Source organism: Thamnophis sirtalis, unplaced genomic scaffold (assembly GCF_051295495.1).
Source record: "Thamnophis sirtalis isolate CommonGarterSnake01/CBP01778 unplaced genomic scaffold, rThaSir2_p1.2 scaffold_2, whole genome shotgun sequence".
NCBI classification, from domain to species: Eukaryota; Metazoa; Chordata; class Lepidosauria; order Squamata; family Natricidae; genus Thamnophis; species Thamnophis sirtalis.
The window spans coordinates 130391644-130414116 of NW_028261382.1; the positions used below are offsets into that span (position 1 = coordinate 130391644).

Here is a 22473-nt window from a genome sequence, read left to right on the forward strand (position 1 = left end):
AAATGTTATAAATCCCTGCAGACATATATATAGGAAAATTGAAATTCAAAGGGGCTTATATAAACTAATTTGATTGAAAAAATAAGTAACCAGGCTAAGCAAAGCAAATATATTACCATAATGCCATAATTCTTATAAAGCTATAAACAAAGTCCAGAGCTAAACTAAGGCACATACCCTTAGGAGAGGGAGACTGAGTGTTACCATCTACATTATTTCTTGCAGTTTCTTAAATTGTAGGTAGTAGCTTAAATATATAAATAAATTTTAAACTATGGACTTTATTCTTTTTATTATGCTTCACATATTTACACGCATCTTTTTAAATTACTATATTTTGCTTTAGTTATGTACATTTACATACCATAACAGTGTATTTAGGAAATAAAGCTTGCTTAAATAAACATGCTTCTTGCCTGAAGCTATTTTGGAAAATTGCTTAATAGTAGTATAGCTAACTGTCCAAATCCATCTTAAATAAAGGTACTAGATGGATTGGTTTTTAATAGCTGTGCAAAATGTATACCCCAGAAATCTAAGCCAATTTGAGGACTGATGTAGAAGTTAGGATTCAACAATAACTGATTCTTAATCTCTGGTTTATAAAGAACTTTTTCCAAAATACAAATGACCAACACTTTTTTCCCCAATTAGTCATAACCAATAAAAAGATCAGTGTAGAGGCAACTGCCATGGGGTGTCAGTTGTTTAAATTCAACAGTTTTCTTTGATAAAATAATTTTGACAATGCTTATGTTTTGTTAAAGGAATAGCCAAAATGTCACACTTAGGATGTAATTTAAAAAAAAAGTCTGACTAGAGATGCAAAATGCACAATTATTTATCCAAAGCCAACAAAAATCCTGAATATATCCACAGGTTTTTTTAAAAGATAACTCGAACAAATCACAACAATTCTGTAGTGTACCAAGTGTATATTTCAATTTACTGTATTTAATCTAACAACAGATTTGGTCATAATTTACCAGATATACACAAATGATTTAAGTAGCAAAAGGAGATTCGGTTTCAAGAGAGTAAGTAAAATACATTAAGAATGTAAAGCCAGGTCCAGTTTAAGCATTAAGTGAATAGTATGTTATAATAAAGCAGATTTAGGTGATTTTCGAACAAGATAGGTAGATCAATTGTAAACTATTTTATGGGGAATAAATGGGATGAAAGAAATCTTTATAACTTACATATTCACAGAGCAGAACATTTACTTAACGTTTAAAATACTTCCCATTCATATTATGCTTCCCCACTATTTTCTACTTTGGACCCCAACAGAATTACACATTACTCATTTCAGTCTAGAAGAGAATAAGATGTTTTCAGTTCTTAAAAACAAAACCCAATAACTACTTATCTGTCAGGTTTACAGTGATGTGGAATCTACCAATGATGTATTTGGATAGAAAAGATTATACAATTTAATACCCATATGATTCAGTCTCTGTTTCATCCAGCAGAAACAGTGTCTAACATTAATCCATTGTTGTATTGAAATAAGGGATAATAAAGCTGTCTCTTTAAATATATTTTATATATATTTTATATATATATATATATATATATAAACTTTGAACAGATGGAGCACCATTAAGATTCTATCTGTCAAAGCAATTAAGTTTACCACACAACTACCATAATTTAGTTCGCAGATATAAAATAGGAAAATATACTCATTTTAAAGTTAATAAACTCAAATATGGTGACCCTCAACTTATAATACAGTACTATCACACTGGCCTAGCTATGTATTATGATAAATGCTGTGCATATTTATTCACTGTGACATAGTAATATATTGAATGCAGTGTCTAAACTTCAGGTAGCTCACGTGCATTCAGGCTAGATGAAGCTGAGAATTCTAAGCATAAAAAAGGTGCAATACCCTCCCTTCCCTCAGAAAAAAAGGCCTGAAATCATTGGTACAATATAACAAGTTTAGAAAAAGATTTATGGCTACAAAAATTCAAGTTTCAACTTCTCATCCAAAAACAGAAGCAAAGAGCATTGGGGATAAATAGCTCCAGCAATTATACTAACAATTTTCTTTTTTAAAAAAAGAAGTTCCAGCAAATTAAGCTGCCAAGTTAAACGTAGTTTGTTTGGTATATAAAAGAACCCCCAAAATAGGAGAGAAGCAAAGATTCAGTTTGTGTTTACTTTAATGAAAAGCAAAGGGGCACAAAAAATAGACAGCCTTATGTCTAATTTTCCACATAACAAAAACTAGACAAAAGCAGACAAATTGGGCTGGACTATTAAAATCAAAAATATCAATTACACTCCTTTTCAGATTCTAGGACTCTAAGCTTTGTGATGGATTGAGGTATACAGTAGTGAATAAAAGTAATAGCCAATAGAATAGTGCTAACAAAAACATAAATTAAAATATGGGCAGCCACGCCAAAAAGTGTCTAACATAAAGTTCTTTAAGTGACAAGGAGAACATTTCTTTCATTCCAATCACAATCTTCCTTGCAGTTTTAAATCATTATTAACATTTGGTGAAAGAGCTGTAGCATTTTGCAAACTCAAAAGTACTGAAACCTAAGTAACTCAGGAAATTAAATATCAGTGATTAGGTTTCCAGGACTTGTCAGCCACCATATCCTGACACAATTAAGTGACAGATTCATGTCATCCAGAAGCTGGATATTTAAACTATTGGGGGAAGGGCAATGGCAAGAGAAGTGAGGTAAAGCCTCCTTTTAGGAAACGTGAGCCACTATGGCAGACTAGCCACTTTTGTTCAAAAACTATGATTGGAATCAAGGGAGCCATCTCCAAAAATTGCAATTTATTTCATCCATGTTAAGAAACACATGAATGATTAACATAGGCATAGTTAAGTACTATACCAGATTAGGACCCAAATAGCAATATCCTATAAATAATAAAAATAATTTTTACTTTGATAATTGACTGTAGGTGTGAGGACTCTATATAATTCAACCAAATGACTGTATGCTTTACAGCCCTGTGCAAATATCTTTAAAAAAATTAATAATCCTTTTTTTGCTATAAGGCTTTAACCCTATAAATTTCACAGCAACATAACTTTCATCCAGCCTGTACCATATTTTTTCCAAGCCTTCAGTCCAAAAATTCAACATGGTCAGTCTGTATGACGTCAAAATAAAGCATCTATAAGATCAAATCTCCTCAGTCTTCTAAAGGCACACAGACTTCCCCAGATTCATCCCACCGAGTCTGGTCATTCTGTTCTTCTATATCATCAGGTAGCTCTTCATCAGCTTCCCCTACTTCATTTTCTTCAAACTCTTCATCTCTAGGAAAATCGGTGTCCTGTACCTGGTCTACTCCCTCTTGTGCTCCTGGCTGAGATTTGTCTGCACAGTCAACACAAACACCGTAACGCCGAGATCCGTGTCTTATTCCAACACTGGCTGCTAGCATGAAAATCTTCTTGCACACCATACATTTGTACTTCTTATCCTTTTTGTGAACCTGCAAAAATGATAGAATTATTACATCAACAGATTTAATATAGATTTATTAAAAATTATTTAGGCTTCATTATTAATCCAAACTAAGATTTTAATATACTTGAAAGCCACAAATGGGATCTACTACACCCATATCGAAATTTTGTACTTCACGAGCAATGAAAAAAAAATACAAGCTTGTTACTTTGTTCTTGTTATATTTTTCAGCTATTTCTGTCCCCGTTCCTTAGTAAATTGGATTATAAAGAATTGTAGGAGGCAATTTAAAACTTAATATCAGAATTAAATATTACTATGTCTCAACAATATTACCACTTAAAGCAGATATTTCCTTCAGCTCTTGAGATTAAAAGGAAATAAACTGTTTTTTATAAATTTTTATTTTAAACACATAAACACATAAACACATCAACAAAAACAAACACATGACTTAAGACAACATAGGAACAAGAAGTTCCATCATATATCATACAGCAGTTCTGTATTGGTTTCTTTGTAGTTAGTGTTTTCCCTTCTATACCTTTCTATCTTACATTCATTGTCTCCTTATTCGTTATCCATTTTTATGTACAATTCTATATTTATTTATACTTAGCTATTTATAACCAAATATTATTTATCTATATTGTGCTATATATTCTTACTATCGCTTATTCTCTTACATACAATTCTAGGTATACATTCACATGGTTATTCTTTTTCTTTGCCATTCTTATACTATTGTTATTCCATTTAAAAGATTATAAGGTACAGTTTGGATTATTTTGTTTACCATCCCTAGCGCCTGTTATGACACCACTTTATTTTCTCTTTCTTTTCTCTCTCCCTTCCTTCTCTACTTCCTTACTTTCTCCTCTCCTTCCCCTACTTTCTTCCCCTACCTCCCCCCTACTCTTACCCTCTCTCTTTCCCTTCCTACCCTCTCTCCTTCTCTTTGTCTCCCATCCTCCCTCCTCTCCTTCTCTTTCTCTCCCTTCCACCCACCTGTCCTTATCTCTTTCTTCTTCCCTTACCTCTCCTCCACTCTTCCTCTTCCTTTCCTACTATCTCTCCTTCTCTTTCTCTCCTTTCCACCCTCCTCTCCTTTCCCTTCCTTCATCCTCCCTTCTCTACTTCCTTCCTCCTCTCCTTCCTTCTTCCCTCCCTTTCTTTTTCTATTGTTATAGGTGTCTCTTTCAAATCTCAATTTATGTTTTCTTGGGGATGGTAAGGAAATAAACTCTGATACCAACTTTCTTGGCTTTTTAATTACCAAATACACATTGTAAGGTGCAAAAATTCCACTCTGTATTCTCGTTAATGAATCAGAGCATAGGAAAATAGCTGAGATGCAGGTTTGTATTTATGACTACTGAAACAAAAGCAGAACAAGACACTACATATTCATCTAAATCCTGTTTCTGGTTCAACCAGAAAAAAATCAGACCTCTATTCATTTAGTTTATTTACAACAGTAGTCTTCCTGAAAAATGAACCAGAGATGTATTTCCATTTTTTAAGTATTTGGGGAAAATGGGACAATTTTTTATTAATTAATTTGTTAATTTTGAATGTTTAAACATATTTTACAGGAACCAATCTGGGTCATTCACCAGGACCAGAGGTTTAGTCTTCTGAGCTTTTGACTCATGCTGGAGCCCAACCTCAAAGAACTTCTCACCATTATCCAATTATAGATGTTAGTTAGTTTGTCCAATAGGACATATAATTCCAAATATTGACACAGATAATGCTGTACTTTGAAGTAGGCTACTTATTTAAACACTTTAATTGTAAACTGCACAAATGTGACATCAGTTAGCAGCTATATGAAACATGATATACCAGAGTAATTCAATACAACAAATATTAAGTTTTATTGCAGCAAACTGTAGATGTTACATACCAAGGAATGTCTTTTTACATGTTCTCTACGAGTAAACAGTTTTCCACAAATATCACAGCTGAAAGACCTCACTCCTGTATGAATGAGCAAATGTCTCTTTAGTGTTCTTCTATATTTGGCTACATAGTTACAGTGTGGACACTTCAACTTATTCATGATTAGAGAAGAATCACCTAAAGGTCCAAACAAAAGGGATTTAATAAGTTAGCAAAAATATTTTTCAAAATATGATATAACAACATAGTATAATGTTTGTGTATGTATATGTATGTGTGTATATATTGCCATTTAGTACAAAGCTAATCTGTGCATACCCATAACACCCAAATTTATTTTATCCATGTACCTTAAGTATGTTTACTTATAACTAGTTCATTCACCTCCATTTTTAAGGTGTTAAATTACTTGACTTCCGTGAGACCAAGGTTAAACAGAACATAACACCAATTTACCACATGATCGGGACAGGTTAGCAAAAGTGTGATTTCCAACTGTTTAGTAACAACCTACATATAACAACATACATGGTACTTTCTGAAATTTTTTCCAGTGTTTTATTCATCCATTTTTAAGGTCATCAGAAAAGATTGGTGACAATTGTATGTAAAATGTTTCAGCGGCTTGAAAGTGTTTAGACAATTATTTTTATTAAATAAACAACATAAAGCATGCAAATTGGAAATTTTCTAAAACATACAGAAAGATGTCCTAGACAGAGTGAATTCTATAATCCCCTAATTTATAAAGGAAGATTTTCAGAAATGTTTCTGTTCAAGGTTTGCCAGAATGCTAATGCAGGTAGGCCTTGACTTACATATGTTTATTTAGTAACCATTTGAAGTTACAATGGCACTGAAAAAAGTAATTTATGACTGCTTTTCGCACAACTGCTGCAACATCCCCATGGTCACATGATCAAAATTCAGACCCTTGGCAACTGACTCATATTTATGATGGTTACAATGTCCCGGGGACATGTAATCAACTTTTGTGATCTTCTGACAACCAAACTCAACGGGAAAGCAAGATTCACTTAACAACTGTGTTACTAATTTAACAATCACAGTTTCACGTAGCAGCTATGGCAAGAAAGGTCATAAAATGGGGCAAAACTCACTTAACAATTATCACTTAACAGAAATGTTGGGCTCAATTGTGGTCATAACTTGAGGACTACCTGTACTAACATAGCCCTGGAAAATAAAAGGCCCTCTAACTAAGAAAGGCCCTCTAACTAAGAGAGTCGATCACTCATGCATTCTTATGCATGAGAATCATGCAAGTTGAACCAAAATTTTAGGCAAAGCAATCCCTAGAGCCGTGAAGGCAAACCTATGGCACGCATGCCAGAGGTGGCATGCAGAGCCCTCTCTGTGGGCACGCACACTGTCGCCAGCTGCTATTCCAGGTTCTGGTGCACATGCTGTGACGGAACCTAGAAGAGCAACTGGCCACCGCACAAATGCCTAGCGGGCAACTGCTCGTTTGGTTCTGGTGCTCCGGCGCACACGCACACTTTAATTTCGGCACTCAGTGCCAAAAGGCTAACCATCACTGCCCTAGATATTATACTTTTCAATCCAAAATGTTCAAAACTCTGTACTCCCCCATTGATTCACCAGTTTAAATTAAAATTATGGCGTCTGAAAAGATAGAGTTTAATTGAAAACCAAATAAACCAACAAGAAATTTGCTCACCATTAGTATACTTCACAGATGAATTGTACCAAAGTTTCAAAACTTTTTAAAATTGTGCCAGAAATTCAAAAAGCACATTTTTGAATTGTAGCAGAGTTTAAGTACATATGAATGAATGAATGAAGGTAAGGCCACACATATGATTAAATCTTCCAAATTCTGGGAAATCTGTAAAGACAGACTAGGAAAGTCTTTTTCTCAAGTTTAAAGGCAACTCTCTCATAACAAATCTTTAGTAGAAAGGAAACATATGTCAGGACCTTCAAAATTCTTATGGTCTGTGGATCTGCAAGTTATCATTCAACAATAGGTATCTTGCAGATTCTTATATAAATAGAAAATTTGAACAGAAGTTAACAGATTTGCTCACCATTTTCCCAGTTTTCTTTTGGCCAGGATTCAGGTAACAATCCATACTTGAAATCATTTGAAGTCCCTGGTAATAACCCAAACTTGAAATCATTGGTAATACTAGGAAATATTCCAAACTTGAAATCATTTGAGGTACCTATTATGAGAGGTTTTTTTTTAAAAAAATACATTGTAAGTTCTATACAAAAGACATATTTACTAATGCAGATAAATAAACACCCATACTGTATATAAAAACACAGACAAGCAGTCCCACAAGTATAAGGATTTTACCTAGGCATATTGAGTTTCAAGGTTCAAAAGTGGTACATTAAAACTTATATATGCTATATGCGCTACAAGGATTTTACCCAGGCATATTGAGTTTCAAGGTTCAAAAGTGATACGTTAAAACTTATATATGCTAAATGCATTAATTTAACATCTTTGGGATGTAAAACACTCTACAAAAACTGAGTTCATTTGAGTATGAGTAGTAATTTGAGTAGTAGTTAATTTGAATATTATTTGGTTCTATGTGCTATTTACTGCAACTAGAAAATTCTACATACAGTTCTACATTCAACACCCAGTCTAATCTACAATTTATCATGGCTATTTCATAGAGGAAACAAAAACAGATCACTAAGTTTTAATTTCCTGTAGCTAAGCTACAATCAGCACTTAAAAATGGACCTGTTATTGAGGCTTAAAAAACGCTTAACAAATAAAATGAAAGAGTACAGCTAAAAGAGCAAATCTCAAATTGTTTACAAAAAATATATTGAAATCAAAACAAGATATAGAAAAATTAGTGCCTCCTAAAAATGTCTTGAGTTAGGTATTTCTAGCAACTGTTTTCAAAAGCTACATTTCAAAATCATTTAAATCTACCAGTGCTGCTTCGTATTTTAAAATCAACACTATTATTTATTTTAAAATAGAGAAATGTTTCGAAATGTCCCAACTCTCATGTAAGTCTCAAGACGACCAAAATAAATTAGTGTAGTAAATAATTGCTTCCAACATTCTTTTGTGAAAGCTTTAAATACAAAGTCCAATGTTGACTACTGGACTGTTAGAGACTTAGTGCATTGCAATAAATAAATTTGAAAATGTCTAAGCAATAGCTAAGCAAAAATATTCCTTTGTTTTTAAATAATTTACCTTGAATTTAGAGAATTCATGCATAAAGTAACCATACTTTAAAAGGTCCAAATCAGCTCTCATTTATGTTGGCCCTGGTTAACTGAGCTAACTGAAATGGAGGAATTACTTTTCTCATATTGAATAACTTTATGTATGAAAAAGGAACAAACACACTTTGGAATTTACCCATCCACTCAAAATTTCTTCACAAATAGGACCCATATTAAGCTCAATATTCGGTAAAGATATTAAAGATAAAGGTACACAAAATGCAGGGGGAAAAAGCAAAATTTTCACATTACAGTACACTATCTCTTACCCAATTTAACATAACAGGATAATAGACTACAGCCTAAATCTTAAGCTTTAGTTTATCTAATTTATTTTGACTTCTTCCAATTATTACATATTAATAGAAATTAATTAAAATATTAACTTGGCAATCCTGGCTAAAGTAAACAAGTCATCATTTAATTTGAATGTCTGCCCAGAAACAGTCAGGACTGGTTATCTGGGCAAATGTGTTATATGACCCATTTGTCAAAGAGAGAGAAGTTGCAATCTATTTCCAACATTCTTTCAACTGTTCTTGGCCCGTGTACTCAGAGTAGGTCACAGGAATGAAAACCTGGAAACCTATCATCACAATCTTCAACTAATGAATTAGTGGAGTCAGTTGTAATGAATGAATGAAGAATGAATATTGATCTTCCTCTTATTTTCTATATGCACCTTATACTCTAAATAGCTCACTTCAGTAACAAAAAGAACAAAGAAAAGAAAAAAGCATTGGCTTGATTTCTCTAAAATATAGCAATTTAGTACGATTTGGTTAAAACATCTCCCTCCCAACAATTATTACAGCCATATCTCCTCTGCCTTTAATAGAAATATTAAATCTCTTTCAAGTTGGAATAAGTGACTTCATGTCCATGTATCTTTTGGGAGCAGCAATAAGTGATTTGCCATTACAAGTAATGACCATAATAGAGCCTGCCCAATTTTACAAACATTTTGAAGCAATTATAAAGCAAATGCTGTGTTAAGAAAACCCATGGTTCACTATGGGCGTGGTTTTGCTGAAAACAGAAATGCTGTTTTTTTGCGAAACCATTGTAAAATGCGGTCATGATTGTGGAGGACACCTTATGAACTGGGTCATGACTCCTTTTTCAGCTTCATCGTAACTCTGAATGGTCGTTAAGCAACTGGTTGTAAGTTAAGGACCTGACTTTTGTTTAATTCTCCAGTCTAAACAATAGTATATTACTAGTATTGTCTGCAGATCTCTGATTTAAAAGTAATGACCAAGTCCTGCCTTACTTAGCTTTCAAGCCCAGGGAAGGTTGGTTGGGTTTTACTGTTAACAGAGCAGCTCAATGAGACTGGTTAATTCATATAGTGATGGTATATATTGGTTCCAGACTACAGACGCAAGAAAATTATTCTAGGTATAAAGTGGCTAGTGTTAGGAAATAAGAGGATACAAAGAAGGGCAAAAGCAGTTAATGCAGTTGTTGAAAACTTAACTTTGGTGCCAAATTTTTAATGTTTATTATTTTAATTGATATATGTATTATGTTGGTTTTTAAGTATGCTGTTTTAATTTTGATTGGGAACTATCCAGAGTGTGATATAAGATGGGTGGCTTTATAATTGTTTAAATAAATATTTCCTTGTACCTTTATTTCACAATTAATCTTTTTTAACTGGACGAGCAGTGAAAGGATTCCTAAACAAGCAGCACTACATTATTTAGTTGAACTTACCTCAATAGTTTCAACATATTTTCAGTTTAAGCCCCCTCCCCCAGCAACTTCATATATTTTAGTCTGGAATATTTATAATGTATAGAAATGTTCTGGGATTAAACACAGCTGTGTTTATTGATGCCTTTTCCTTCCTGGCTTAAGTCTAAGACAGGAAGAAGCGAAGCACAACTATACTGTTTTATACAGGTAGTCCTGAACTTAGGGCCATTGTTCAGCATTGTTTGAAGTTATGATAGCACTGAACAAATGAACCAATGGTCATGTAATCAGAATTTGAGCACTTGAACTGCAAGCATTTACAACTGCAGGGGCACTTCAACTCCCTCCCACCCACCTGACTTTCCACCTATATACTCTTTGTGAGGCAGCTGTTGACTGCACAAGGTTTTCTTCCCAAGGTCTCACACAGCAGTTTCCTCACAAGTCCTGAAGAAGATGGCCCATGTGGAGCAGCTATCTCACAAAGGGCCAGCGCTGGCATGCCTTGGTAGCAATAGGAGTAAGAAGATGGCAAAGTCAGCTGGGATGGTGTATAGCAGGGGTGGCAGGGGTGATTGAACTGGGCCTTCCCAGGGTGTAGTGCCTTTGTACAGTGTTGCCAAGCTCCATGGTGCAAAGTGGCTTCCTGGCACACTGCAACTCCGTGACTGCAAACAGTTCCAGAGTTGTGTACCAGGAAGCCCCATTGGCTAGACTGGGCCAGGCCTTGCAAAACACAAAGGGACTTCCTGGCACACTACAGATCTATGGCTTTTAGCAGCTCTAAAGGCTATGAAGTGCCAGAAACTCACTTTACACTTGCATCAAACTCAGCCCCAGCTTAGCCCAGCAATGCAGCACAAAGGGGTTACATGACATGCTGCAGCTGCAAAAGTGTTGTATTCCTAAAGCTATGGCACACCAAGAAACTTCTGAGTAACAGCATATTGTTATGCCAGCTTTCCTGATCTTCTGCCATACCATAATCCCCCTTATGTGCACTGCACCAATCCTCTCAGGTCTCTACTAAGCCCACACTGTACCTTTCCTCACTTGGGACTCCCACCTCTTACTGCTTAACCACCTGTGAGCTTTAGGTTATGAAGGCAATTGGGACTGCAGGTGATACAGTCAAATGATGCAACATGCTACAACTGCATTGCTTCACTATGGAAATTCCAGTCCCAACTGCTGTTGTAAGTCAAGAACTAACTCTAAGCAAATTATTCTTGGTATGCTAAATTCTTCAATTAACTTTTGCTGACTATCTAGGGAATATAAAAAGTATTTCTTTTAATTATGAAATAATAACACTTAAAACTTAGACTTATAATGCTTTACAGCATTCTCTAAGCAGAGTCAGCATATTGCTTCCAACAATCTGGGCCCCCATTTTACCGACCTGAGAAGAATGGAAGGCTGAGTCAACCTTGAACTGGTCAGGATCGAATTCCTAGCAGGTTACAGAATCAGCCTGCTATACTGCATTCTAACCACTGCACTCATAATGGTGGTAAATATGGGGAAAACTTAATGAAGTTGAAGGAAAAATTTTCTCTGTGAAAATGCATAAGATGATACAGGAAAAATTGTTGCTGGATTCAAGTCTCCTTTAAATGTATCTTGGTAATTTCTACTATTAACTTTTTAAATATATTTCTAATATATATTTATTATATATTAATTATACTAAGATGTTTAAATACCTTCATAGATAGTATAATATACTCTTAACATTGGTTTTGCTTTATTTAAAAGCATAGACTTCTAAATTATAAATACTTCAAAATACAATTCTATGTGTCATATATTTTACATTACCAAACTATTAGAATTAGGATTTGATTTCAAATGCTATACAGTATAGTATACACTTTTCAGTTTCCCCAAATGCCATTCTTCTGTTAGTGGTAGGCATATAAACTAGATTTCAAAGATTTGAATTTTTTCCTTTGAATATGCTGGCTATTGATGCTCCTAACAAAACACTCTTATATCGTGTAGACAGAAACTAGATCTGAGCAATTCAGAGGTTCAAAAGATGTATGTTTTGTTTGTTTTTTTAAAAAAAACAAATTGAATTGAACTGTCAAAAACATTATCATCATATATGCCTGAATTCTGCATGTTGTAAAATATGCTAATAGTTTAGGAGGTTTAGAATATTTAGTACTGATTCTATAAACTTCTAAACAGAATTCCAATTCTAAACATTATTACAATGAAACTTTTTTGGAAAGTTAAGTTTAGCCGTTTTAGTATAAATGTGCGACTTTAGCTAGATCTTTCTCTCTATAATATAGTTTTTGTAATTCTGCAGTAAAACCAATGCTGCCTAGGAACAATCTTCACACCTGAGATTTATTCCATATGTTCATTTAAAGGAGCTGCACATTCTATGATCTATATGTAAATGACTCAATGATTTCAGAATTACAAGAGAAAAGGATGCTTTCGTATTTCAGAAGAAATATAAAAAAATGTTAGGATCTGAAACTTTGATAAAGTACTTTCTGTTGCTTTAATTAATTGTAATATTTGATATCCATCATGCCAGCATTTACCTGCTACTTCTTCTTTGATAAACTGCAGATCTTCTTCTGGATACTGTACTGAAGTTTGAGTCGTTGAGCAGTCTTCTAATGGCTCATCATTACTGGGTGGTATATTGTAAACAAATCTTTTTGCACCTGGGTTTTTCCTTCTTGTTTTTCCAGGTTCTTGAAGCGATTGTCCCTGTGAACTCATATCATTCCACACAAAGACCTTTCCTTCACCTTGAGATTCATTTTCAGCCATTTCAGGTGAGCTGTCCTGGACCCAATCATTAATTTGGTAGTTTTCAGACTGGCTTTCATCAATGCAGTAGCCATCATTTTCAGTTTTTATGTTGCTTGCCAAGTTAGTTAGATTTCTTGTAGCCCAAAAACTAGCAACTTTCTGATCCCTTGAAGATAACCCGTCTCTACTCACCGATCTTCTGTTATAATCCACAACTACAGCTTCTGGGGCTTCTGATTTTATACTTATATTTAAGGCATCTTTGATAAAATTACGACAGGATTGCACAACTTCTGTCATCTGAAGGTAGCTGGCCACTGACATAACTTCAATTGCATTCTGGCTTGTAAGCACAAGGTTACCAGAGTATAGAAAGTCCAAGATGACAGAAAAGCCTTGAACAGCAACAACATCTAAGTAGGTAACAGTGGTTTGGTTACGATTTTCTTTGTTTGTAAAGCAATACAGAGTCTTGAAGAAACGGCTGCCTGCAACCAGAATATTTTTGTGAGCTCTGAAGACTCTTCCACTCACCACAATATTGACATCACAGAGAATGCCCTTTTTCCTTTGCTCATTTAATTCTTGCAATAGTTGATAGCAGTAAGAGTTCTCATTTGGCCTAATATTATAATCACAATCTCTCTCAGCCAATTCTGACGTTAATTCAGATTCCTGTAATTAAGAGAAAAGGGAGGAATTAAGATTATACATTTGAGTTGAGGCTTGACTGGTTTTAAATTCTAAATGATACTTTTAGGATTAAACAATCCAATTCTAAAATATTGTTGCTTTCTTTATATTTTATAGTTTAGTCCACTGCCATATATTTCCAGTTAAACAAAGCCTGCACTGAAATTAATTTTATCACACACCAAATGTGAGGACAGATAGCCCTCAACCTACGACTACAATTGACCTTCAAATTTATGTTGCTAAGTGAGAGATTTGTTAAGTGAGTTTTGCCCATTTCAGTTGTTAATGAATCGCTGCAGTTGTTAATTAAGTATACGGTTAAATGAATCTGATTTCCTCTTTGACAACCTTTCCTCAGAAGGCTGTGAAAGATGACCACGTGACCCCAGAACACTGCAACCGTCATAAATATGAGACAGCATCCTAATGTAAATCATGTGATCACCGGGATGCCGCAATGGTTGTAAGTGTGAAAAATGGTCATGTCACTTTTTTCAGTGCCGTCCGTTCTAACTTTGAATGGTCACTAAGTGAACTATTGTAAGTCAATGACTATTTGTGGACATTCAATTTATTACATTATACTAATTTCTCTAAAGTTACCTCAATTATTTTTTTACTTTCCAATTTGCTAACCATCCTCACCATCCTTTGCATTGCTTCAGTTTGTCTGAACCTTTTTAAAATGTGGTTTCCAGAACTGAACACAATTCTTGAGACAGACTTTAAACAAGGGATTTTTACTTCCTGTATTTGGAGAACTATTCCTACTAATACAACCAATATTTTCTAATGTCCTTTTCAACAAGTTCCTTAGACATGCAACTCATATTGTATTCAAAATTCTTTTTACACACTTTATCACAAAGGGACGTATCACTCTTTTGATACTAAAATACAGGTATACTTAAAGCTAGAAACTGAACAATAGTACAATTGCTATGTTGTCCTACCATCTAAACATACTATATAGAATATTGACAATTGGAGTACATCTAATAGTTCAGCAAATAAAATTCTGCTTTTACTGGGCTCTAAAGTTCTTTTTGCATAAGAAGTTACTACCTTGAAAAGCTGCTTACCGGTATATAGGTTAATTTATTTCCCCTCAAATGAATTACTTCATAACTCACTGATAAATCTGCTAATTTACAAAAGTGCCTTCTTAGTGAAGGAATCTTTGTCAGCAGCTGTGTATTTTTCTTTTAGCACTTGGCACTTAGACTTATATACCTGTTGTTATTTTTGTACAATATATGCTTTTGTTATTGCTGGCAATTGATTTCAATGTTATTTTCTTTCCCAGAGTCACTTGCTGAACTGAGTGGTCATACAAATTAAGTAAATAAATACATAAAACATGTGTTCATAGATTGGAAATCTCACGTTTACTTTATTGTAATCACAAGAAGACAGACCATTCCTAATTTTGATCTAAAAGATACAGATGATTCAGAATATGACTGTAAGACAAGCAATAATTCAGATTCAAATGGCAAAATGCAATTTGGCATGTGCATCAGTGTTCATGCAGCAACTGTCAGAGAAATGTCTTACATGTTATATGTCAGTTGCAGAGGGTAACCCAGGAAAAGCTGCAGCTGCTTTATGGTATTCCTGACCAATGCTACGTCAACAGTAATGCATCTGAATGCACAGTCCTATGATGCATAATATGTGATGCATATTACATATTTGCACTGACAATTGGTTAATTAATATTGAGCAAGAATAAAGTTTCTTCCCCGGAATATTGGAATATTTAATTGAAAATTAAAAAACATTCCAGAAGAAAGCAGTGACAAACATGGTAACATTTTCAAAGACACTGTATTAATACAGTGACTTGAAGTTAAGATCAACTTGAATATCCTTTTAAAAAATCTAAGTCATTATTATACAGACTTAAATCATCTGTGACAAAAGAGCCTTGTGTATTTATATAGAAGACTGATAGTATTTAGTTAATAATATTAGAACCACAATTCATTTGCAGTTGTACCAACTCCACTTTTGAGGGCACCAAAGCATTTTTTTTTAATTGTACCAATACCATATGGGATAATGGATTGAAGATGCCTCCTCCTAATATTAAAATTAATTTCTGCTCTGGGTTGAACTACTGTTAAATAAGATTTAAAATTTTCATTTTCAATATTATGTATTATTTCAAATGTTTTCTGGGAGAAATTTTGCCAGTGTTACGCTGTCTCAGTTCATTGATTCCCTATGGCTGTTTATTATGACAACTATATATCATGTTTCCATTTTGTTTTTGCTATCCTCCATTTAAACTTCCAGATAGCCTAGTGAGGAATAAAATCCAGCAATTGTAACTAAAACATATTTTTCTAATCTTCAATTTAGGACCTTCAAGATCTTGGTATTAAATTCATAACTTATAGACAGTGTATAGGATACAGTCTTCGGGAAAACTACTATTTTATCTGGTATCCTATATATCAAAACACACTTACAATATCTATCATTAATGAAAGAGCTCACTCAATCCCAGTAACTGATATACCGTATTTTTGGAGTATAAGAAACACCAAGGTTTCGAACAGGCAAATTAAAAAAAACAACATTTTTACACTCTGCAAACCTCCCAAAACAGCCTGTTTTTCACAAAAACAGGCCAGTTCTTTTTTTTTTTTTTTTAAGGGCGTGAATAGCCCTTAGGAGGCTTGTATAGTGCTCCTGGGGTGTAGGGGGGCCAAAAATGGGCAAAAAACAGCCCGTTTTTCACAAAAAAGGGTCCATTTTTTTCCCAAAGAAAGAGCATGGATAGCCTTTAGAAGTGCTCCTGGGGACTGGGGGGGGCAAAATTGACCAAAAAATGGCCTGTTTTCCGCTCATTTCTGCCCTCCCCAGCCTCCAGGAGCTCTCTGAAAGCCTCCTAAAAGCTATGCACAGCCGTTTTGGTGAAGGGGGTGGTGTTTTGGGAGGCAAAAAATGCTGTGTTCAATATAAAATGCACCCAGATTTTCAGCTTCTTTTTTGAGCGAAAATGGTGCATCTTATACTCCGAAAAATACGGTACACCATTTTTTGGTAAAAAGTGTTAGAAGTATCAGGCATTATTATCCATTCCATATGAAGCAAGCTTTTTAAATTCTGATAATTCAGAAGCTATTTTCCTGAAAATAGCTACCGGTATGTCATATTTATTCCAGATTTCTACATAATCATGTATGACATACATATGAAGGAAGGTTTGTTACTATCTGATATTCGGTTAAATACGTGGTGGTTTTATAGTGAAGATACTGTTCCTTCAAGATGTCTGATATGCAAGAAGTACAAATAGGAGGATTTCAATTAGCTTAACAATCTAATCCTTAACCTGATTTCAAGATACAAGCCCTAAGATTGAAGACTTATACCCTACATCTATTTTAAGAAACCTTAAACTGAGGAATGAGATCATCTTCTTGTCCCTATTTAAAATATACCCCACACACTCATCTTCCTGAAATTTGTTCAATATTAATATGTTATAAGGAATCTTTACAAAACCAAAGTATTTTCAACCATTTTATTCGGTCTAGAAATATCTATAATCATTTTCCCACATAATTCAAAATTGTTTCCATCACAAATCCCTTTATGTCTCTGTTATGAGTATGAAAGTTAGGACAGCTACTCCGACTATCAAATATAATATTTCTTATTAACTGGTATACTGCATTTAAAAAAATGTTGCAGAATATAAATGCAGGCACTAATGAAATTCAGGGAAGTATTACATGCTAAGGGACATATATGATGCACAGAAAATAATCTAATATTGTTTCAAAACTTCAATATACAATTTGGATTTTAACAAAGTGTAATTTGAGAAACAGGTTTTTAACTATAATAGTTAAAAAGTTGGATACAACCAATGAAAACTGTATCTCACCAGGAAATCCACAAGTTTTCAGTTGGCTGTTAAAGCCCACAAAAATCCATGTTTATTGTACCTCAATCTTGTTCACAGCAATCTAATTTTACATCTGGCATTGTATGAATTAATGTGGGAATATAGCAAAACAGAACATTTTTTCTTTGGATTCTAAGTACAGTACAATAACAAATGTATATTAGATTGCACTGAGAAATATTTTGCAAAGCTCAGGGCAAAAAATAATTGCTTGCTCTCCTTCTTATCCTGAAGTAAATCACACTTCACCACTAGTCTTCCCATCTTTCTAAGGCAGTGCTTCTCATCTCTGGCAACTTTATGGTGTGTTGGACTTCAAATCCCAAAATTTCCAGAACACTGGGAATTGAAGTCCATGCACCATAAAGTTACTAAGGCTGAGAAACAGTTCTAAGGAAATAAACACTTGAGCTATCATTTCATCCTTCAGTACCTCTCAGCAATACCCATAGCATACATCTAAGATACAAATTAGTCTAGGAGAAAATAGGATATGCTGAGAGAACAGCAGCAATTCATATGCTTGCAGTTGGCTGCCTCTGACAAGGAATGAAGCGGTATTAATATAGTGCAGTGAATCATAAGAACTTAATGCTAACAAGTGAATAAATTTAAAATTGGCAAGAAAAGTTACTTAAATATTAGTTTAGATCAAATTTCCTATTGCAAAATGTATTGATTAAATAATGGTCACGAACAAACAATGTTAATATAGTACTGAATAATAGTGTTTACACTACTTAAAATTGACAGCAATTGTAATCCAGCACCAAACTGGGGAACCTAATTTACACAATTTCTCCTATCATTTTGTTTTCTATTTTTTAATGTTTTATCAACAATTTTTAATAAAGGAAATCACTTGAAATATTCTGAAGGCAAAATAACACTTTACTGCGTGAGCTAACAGAAGTTAAATATTGAGACTGTTTTTAGTTTGTATGAAAATGTTTTTTTCAATACCATAGTATATGGTATCTTTAATTAATCTTTGTATAATGTATGAAGATTAAAGATACCATATAACACTAATGTAATTATTAAGTAGGCAAAACACAATTTAAGAGAGGGTTTTTTAGTTTTTTAAAGAAGTATTTCCACTCACTCTGGTATGTCTGCATCATATTCAGAAACAAAAGGGCCCCTACCATGGAAAATATTTTGGAAACTATATGGCTTAAAAGAAATAATTATAACAAAGTATAAGAACGGGCAATGAAAATAGTGAAAAGATAAGATATTGGAACTTAAATGGAACATCTACACAACTTTAGAAGAAATCAAGCATCCATTAGGGCAGAATGCTCAGTTTAGATACAAAGAAATCAACTTCAGTTCCCCAAAGTTTTGATGTTTCTTTGGATAACATTAGGTTAACTCAGCCCATATAGGCTAGCTCACATTTATATCTGGGTACATGGTTGACCAGCTATAAATTTAAAATGATGTAGTTGTTCAATATTCAATATTCTCCTACATTCACATATTTCTTGCTGTAATCTCATCTCTCAATTTATTCACCTTCAAAAGTTTATTATTAAACTAAACGTTTTCAGTTATTTGAAATGAAGCAACTTTTATCACATTATTGTTATATTTTTATTTTGCCTTTTCTCCAGTGACTCTAAGTGGAATATAGAAACTCTCTTCTATTTTTCTCACAATCACCTTATGAGTTAGATAAATAATGGATGGTCCAAAGTCGATTCATGAACTTCCACAATTGCGAATGGATTTGAACTTGCATTTTTATCCAACACCTTAACCACTATACCAAGGCAGACTCTTGGCTTTAATCAGAAGGAAAATGGAAAGATAGCTGAAATTTGGTAAGTTTAACATGCAGATTTTCAAATAAGGAAATATAATTGATTTTAGTCTCATTTTTTTGCTTCTGAAGTATTATTCAGTGAGCTGTTTACTAAGCAGAAAAATCCATGACACAAAAAGGTTTAAAAAAACACCTTAGCGTTGTTAATAACAAATTCAGCACATTTGAGAGTATCAAGAATTACAAAATAGGGATACATAATGTGCCAGGTTCAATTATGTATGTATGTATGTATGTATGTATGTATGTATGTATGTATGTATGTATGTATGTATGTATGTATAGAGTGAGAACAGAACATCTTGTCTGCACCTCTTTAAAAGTAGCCAACTTTTGTCTGGATTCTATAATGCCAGAAAAACATTGATGCTCTGAAGAGTTACAGATAGGTACAAAAGTTTGCCCTCCAAAACAATTTTACTTGGAGTATAGTGCAAGAATGTATTTCTCAAGAACTCTCAAGATTTTTGAAAGATTTTTTTAGATTTTCCAATTATGAATAAACCTTACTGTACTATTTGAATGTAGTACTTAAATGGGCAAAAAGGAGTTTGCACCACATGGTATAATACAGTGCCAAATACAGGGAGTTCACATACATTATACAAACCAATTACAGGTACTACTGCCTACCTATTCTTGTACATACACACCCAATCAATGTAAGCAACTGCATTAAGAAATAATAAAGGTAATAATTATTGAATCTCAAAACTGTTACATGCCATCCCTTAAACTTTCAGTCAAAATTGTGGATTAAGTTTCCTTAAAATCAGAGAGCAGAATGAATTCCTTATTTAGGGGAGAATATAAAAATCCCCTCAAACTCAGTCAATGCTTTAGAATCCCTTTAAAGTAATTCATACAAGGCATGGAACTAGGGAAGGTGGGCAAGTAAGTTGACTTCTTTCCCCTCCCACAGTAGACCACGTTTCTCTTCCTCCCCCCTCCCCAATTCAACTTACCTGCTCAGCAGTAATTGGCTCATTGAGGCGATGCTCAGCTGACAGATGATGCCTGAGAAATAGGGCACGTTTGTAATTGCGAGTACCCTTGCAGAGATCGTCGTGACCCCCGCTGCTGCTGTTGTTGTTGCTGCTGTTGCCGTCTGTAGAGGCGGTAGGGACGGCAGCCGTGCACCAAACACAGGACACCAGTCCCGTCTTCTGACAGTACTGTAGCCACGGGAACTCCTTAAGCCAGCAGCTCTGGAAGGAGACGTGCAGCTTCTGCAGGAGGGACTTGGGCCGGGTTGGCAGCGGAAAGTGTTGGATACTCTCCCCCTCCCCCGCGCCTACGCTGTTGACCTCCGCCTCGTCGCCCCCAGACCGCCTGCTGCTGCTGCAGCTGCCGCCCTCTGCGCCGCTGCCATCACCCAGGCTGCCCCCCTCGCCGTCCTCCTCGTCCTCGCTGCTGTCGCTCAGCGACCCCCCGTCCTGCACCAGCTCTTTCCCCTCCAGCAGCCCCTCCAACTCCAGCTCCTCCTCCTCCCTGCCGCCGCCGCCGCCACTACCCCGCCCGTTCAACGGCCGCCGCGACCAGCCCGCCCCATCGCAGCCATTGTTTGCTGCCGCCACCAAGCCCCCGCCACGGAAGGCCAAGGTCCGACGATTCCTCTCGGCGAACATGGGGCCGGCCGGGGCAGGCACGGATGGAGGAACGCTCGCCGAGTCCGGAGGGGTTGGCGAGAGCTCTTTTCCGGCACTGTCCGCGGCCTCCACCTCGGCCACCTCCAGCTCCACGGTCTCCAGCTCCACTTCCTCCTCCACCCCCTGGCCGTTCAACTGCTCGGCTTCCTGACGGACCCAGGCCTCGCCCTGGCCGCTGCTGCCGCCACCCCCGCTGCTGCCGTTAGCTGTCGGGCCGCCGCCTCCACCTCCGGTGGTGGCGGCGGCGGCGGCGGCGGTCGCGGCGCTGACCAGGCCTCCCCCCCGGAACGCCAAGGTCCTGCGGTTCATCTCGGCGAACATGGCGGGCGACCGCGCGCCCCCCGCCCGCCTGTCTCCCTCCCTCGCGCCCCCCTCCTCCTCCCGCTCCGGCCCAACTGTCTCTCTGCTGCCCCCCCCACCCCACAACTGATTGCTCTGGGGGAGGCAGGAAAAGCGGCTAACCAACCGAAGCACACACCCGGCCAGGCAGTTTCAGTCAGTCAGTTCGCCGGGCCGCTTGAAATCGCTTTTTAACGGCTGCAAGAACAAAATCTTATTCCCCACGGCTCCAGTCTGCGTCGCTGGCACGGCCGCGTTCGTCGTCGCCTCCTCCTGCTGGAGCGCTTCCCCTACAATAGATCCGGCTCAACCAGCAGCAGCCCTTCCGCCCCACCAGGCCCCGGCCCAGGTCGAATGGCAAATGAACAACGGACTGCGCCCACAATGCACTGGGGCGGCAATAGCGGCCGACGCCGCGGGGGAGAGGAGGGGGAGGGAGAAGGCGAAGGAGGGGGCGAGGAGGAGCCCGAACAGCTGGCGAGTGTCAGGTTTTATTGCGCGTCCGCTTCACGCCCGCCGGGCGATGCAGGCTCGCCCGGGCTTGGCAGGAGTTTTTGCCCCCTCAAACTTTCTTCCCGAAAGGCTCGGCGCGCTTTCCCCCCTCACCCCTCATTTTAAGGAGGTGCTGGCACCCCACCCATCGGAGGCTCATATATGAATCCCCACCCCTTTGACATCATCACCTTCCAGCGCCCAGTAGTGGACATCTTGAGTCCCTCCTCAGTGCAATTCCCTCTCAGGCCACCACGCCTCGTTGGTCAGCTCTTTCGTCCGTCCCGCGCACTTCCGCTACCGGCTCTGCCGAAAGAGGGTCTCTTCTCCCCCCCCCCCCGCCCAGGTTCTTTATATTCACCTCTACGAGGGGGGAAAAAAACCGACGCTTCCTCCGGTGCGCACCACGAGCCATTTTTTCCTTCGCCGGCACGCACAGGCGGG

At 36.7% G+C, this 22473-nt stretch overlaps 1 protein-coding gene across 1 annotated transcript; it reads right to left on the minus strand.

Moving 5' to 3' along the window:
- Window positions 1-825: 825 nt before the first annotated feature.
- On the minus strand, window positions 826-21529 carry ZBTB10 (zinc finger and BTB domain containing 10). The gene is made up of 5 exons (XM_014060362.2): window positions 20515-21529; window positions 12881-13772; window positions 7436-7573; window positions 5368-5540; window positions 826-3483 (listed from the first exon to the last, which is right to left on the minus strand). The coding sequence occupies exons 1-5, from the start codon at window positions 21517-21519 to the stop codon at window positions 3178-3180; spliced, it is 2514 nt and encodes an 837-aa protein (XP_013915837.2). The 5' UTR covers window positions 21520-21529; the 3' UTR covers window positions 826-3177.
- Between the last annotated feature and the right edge of the window lie 944 nt (window positions 21530-22473).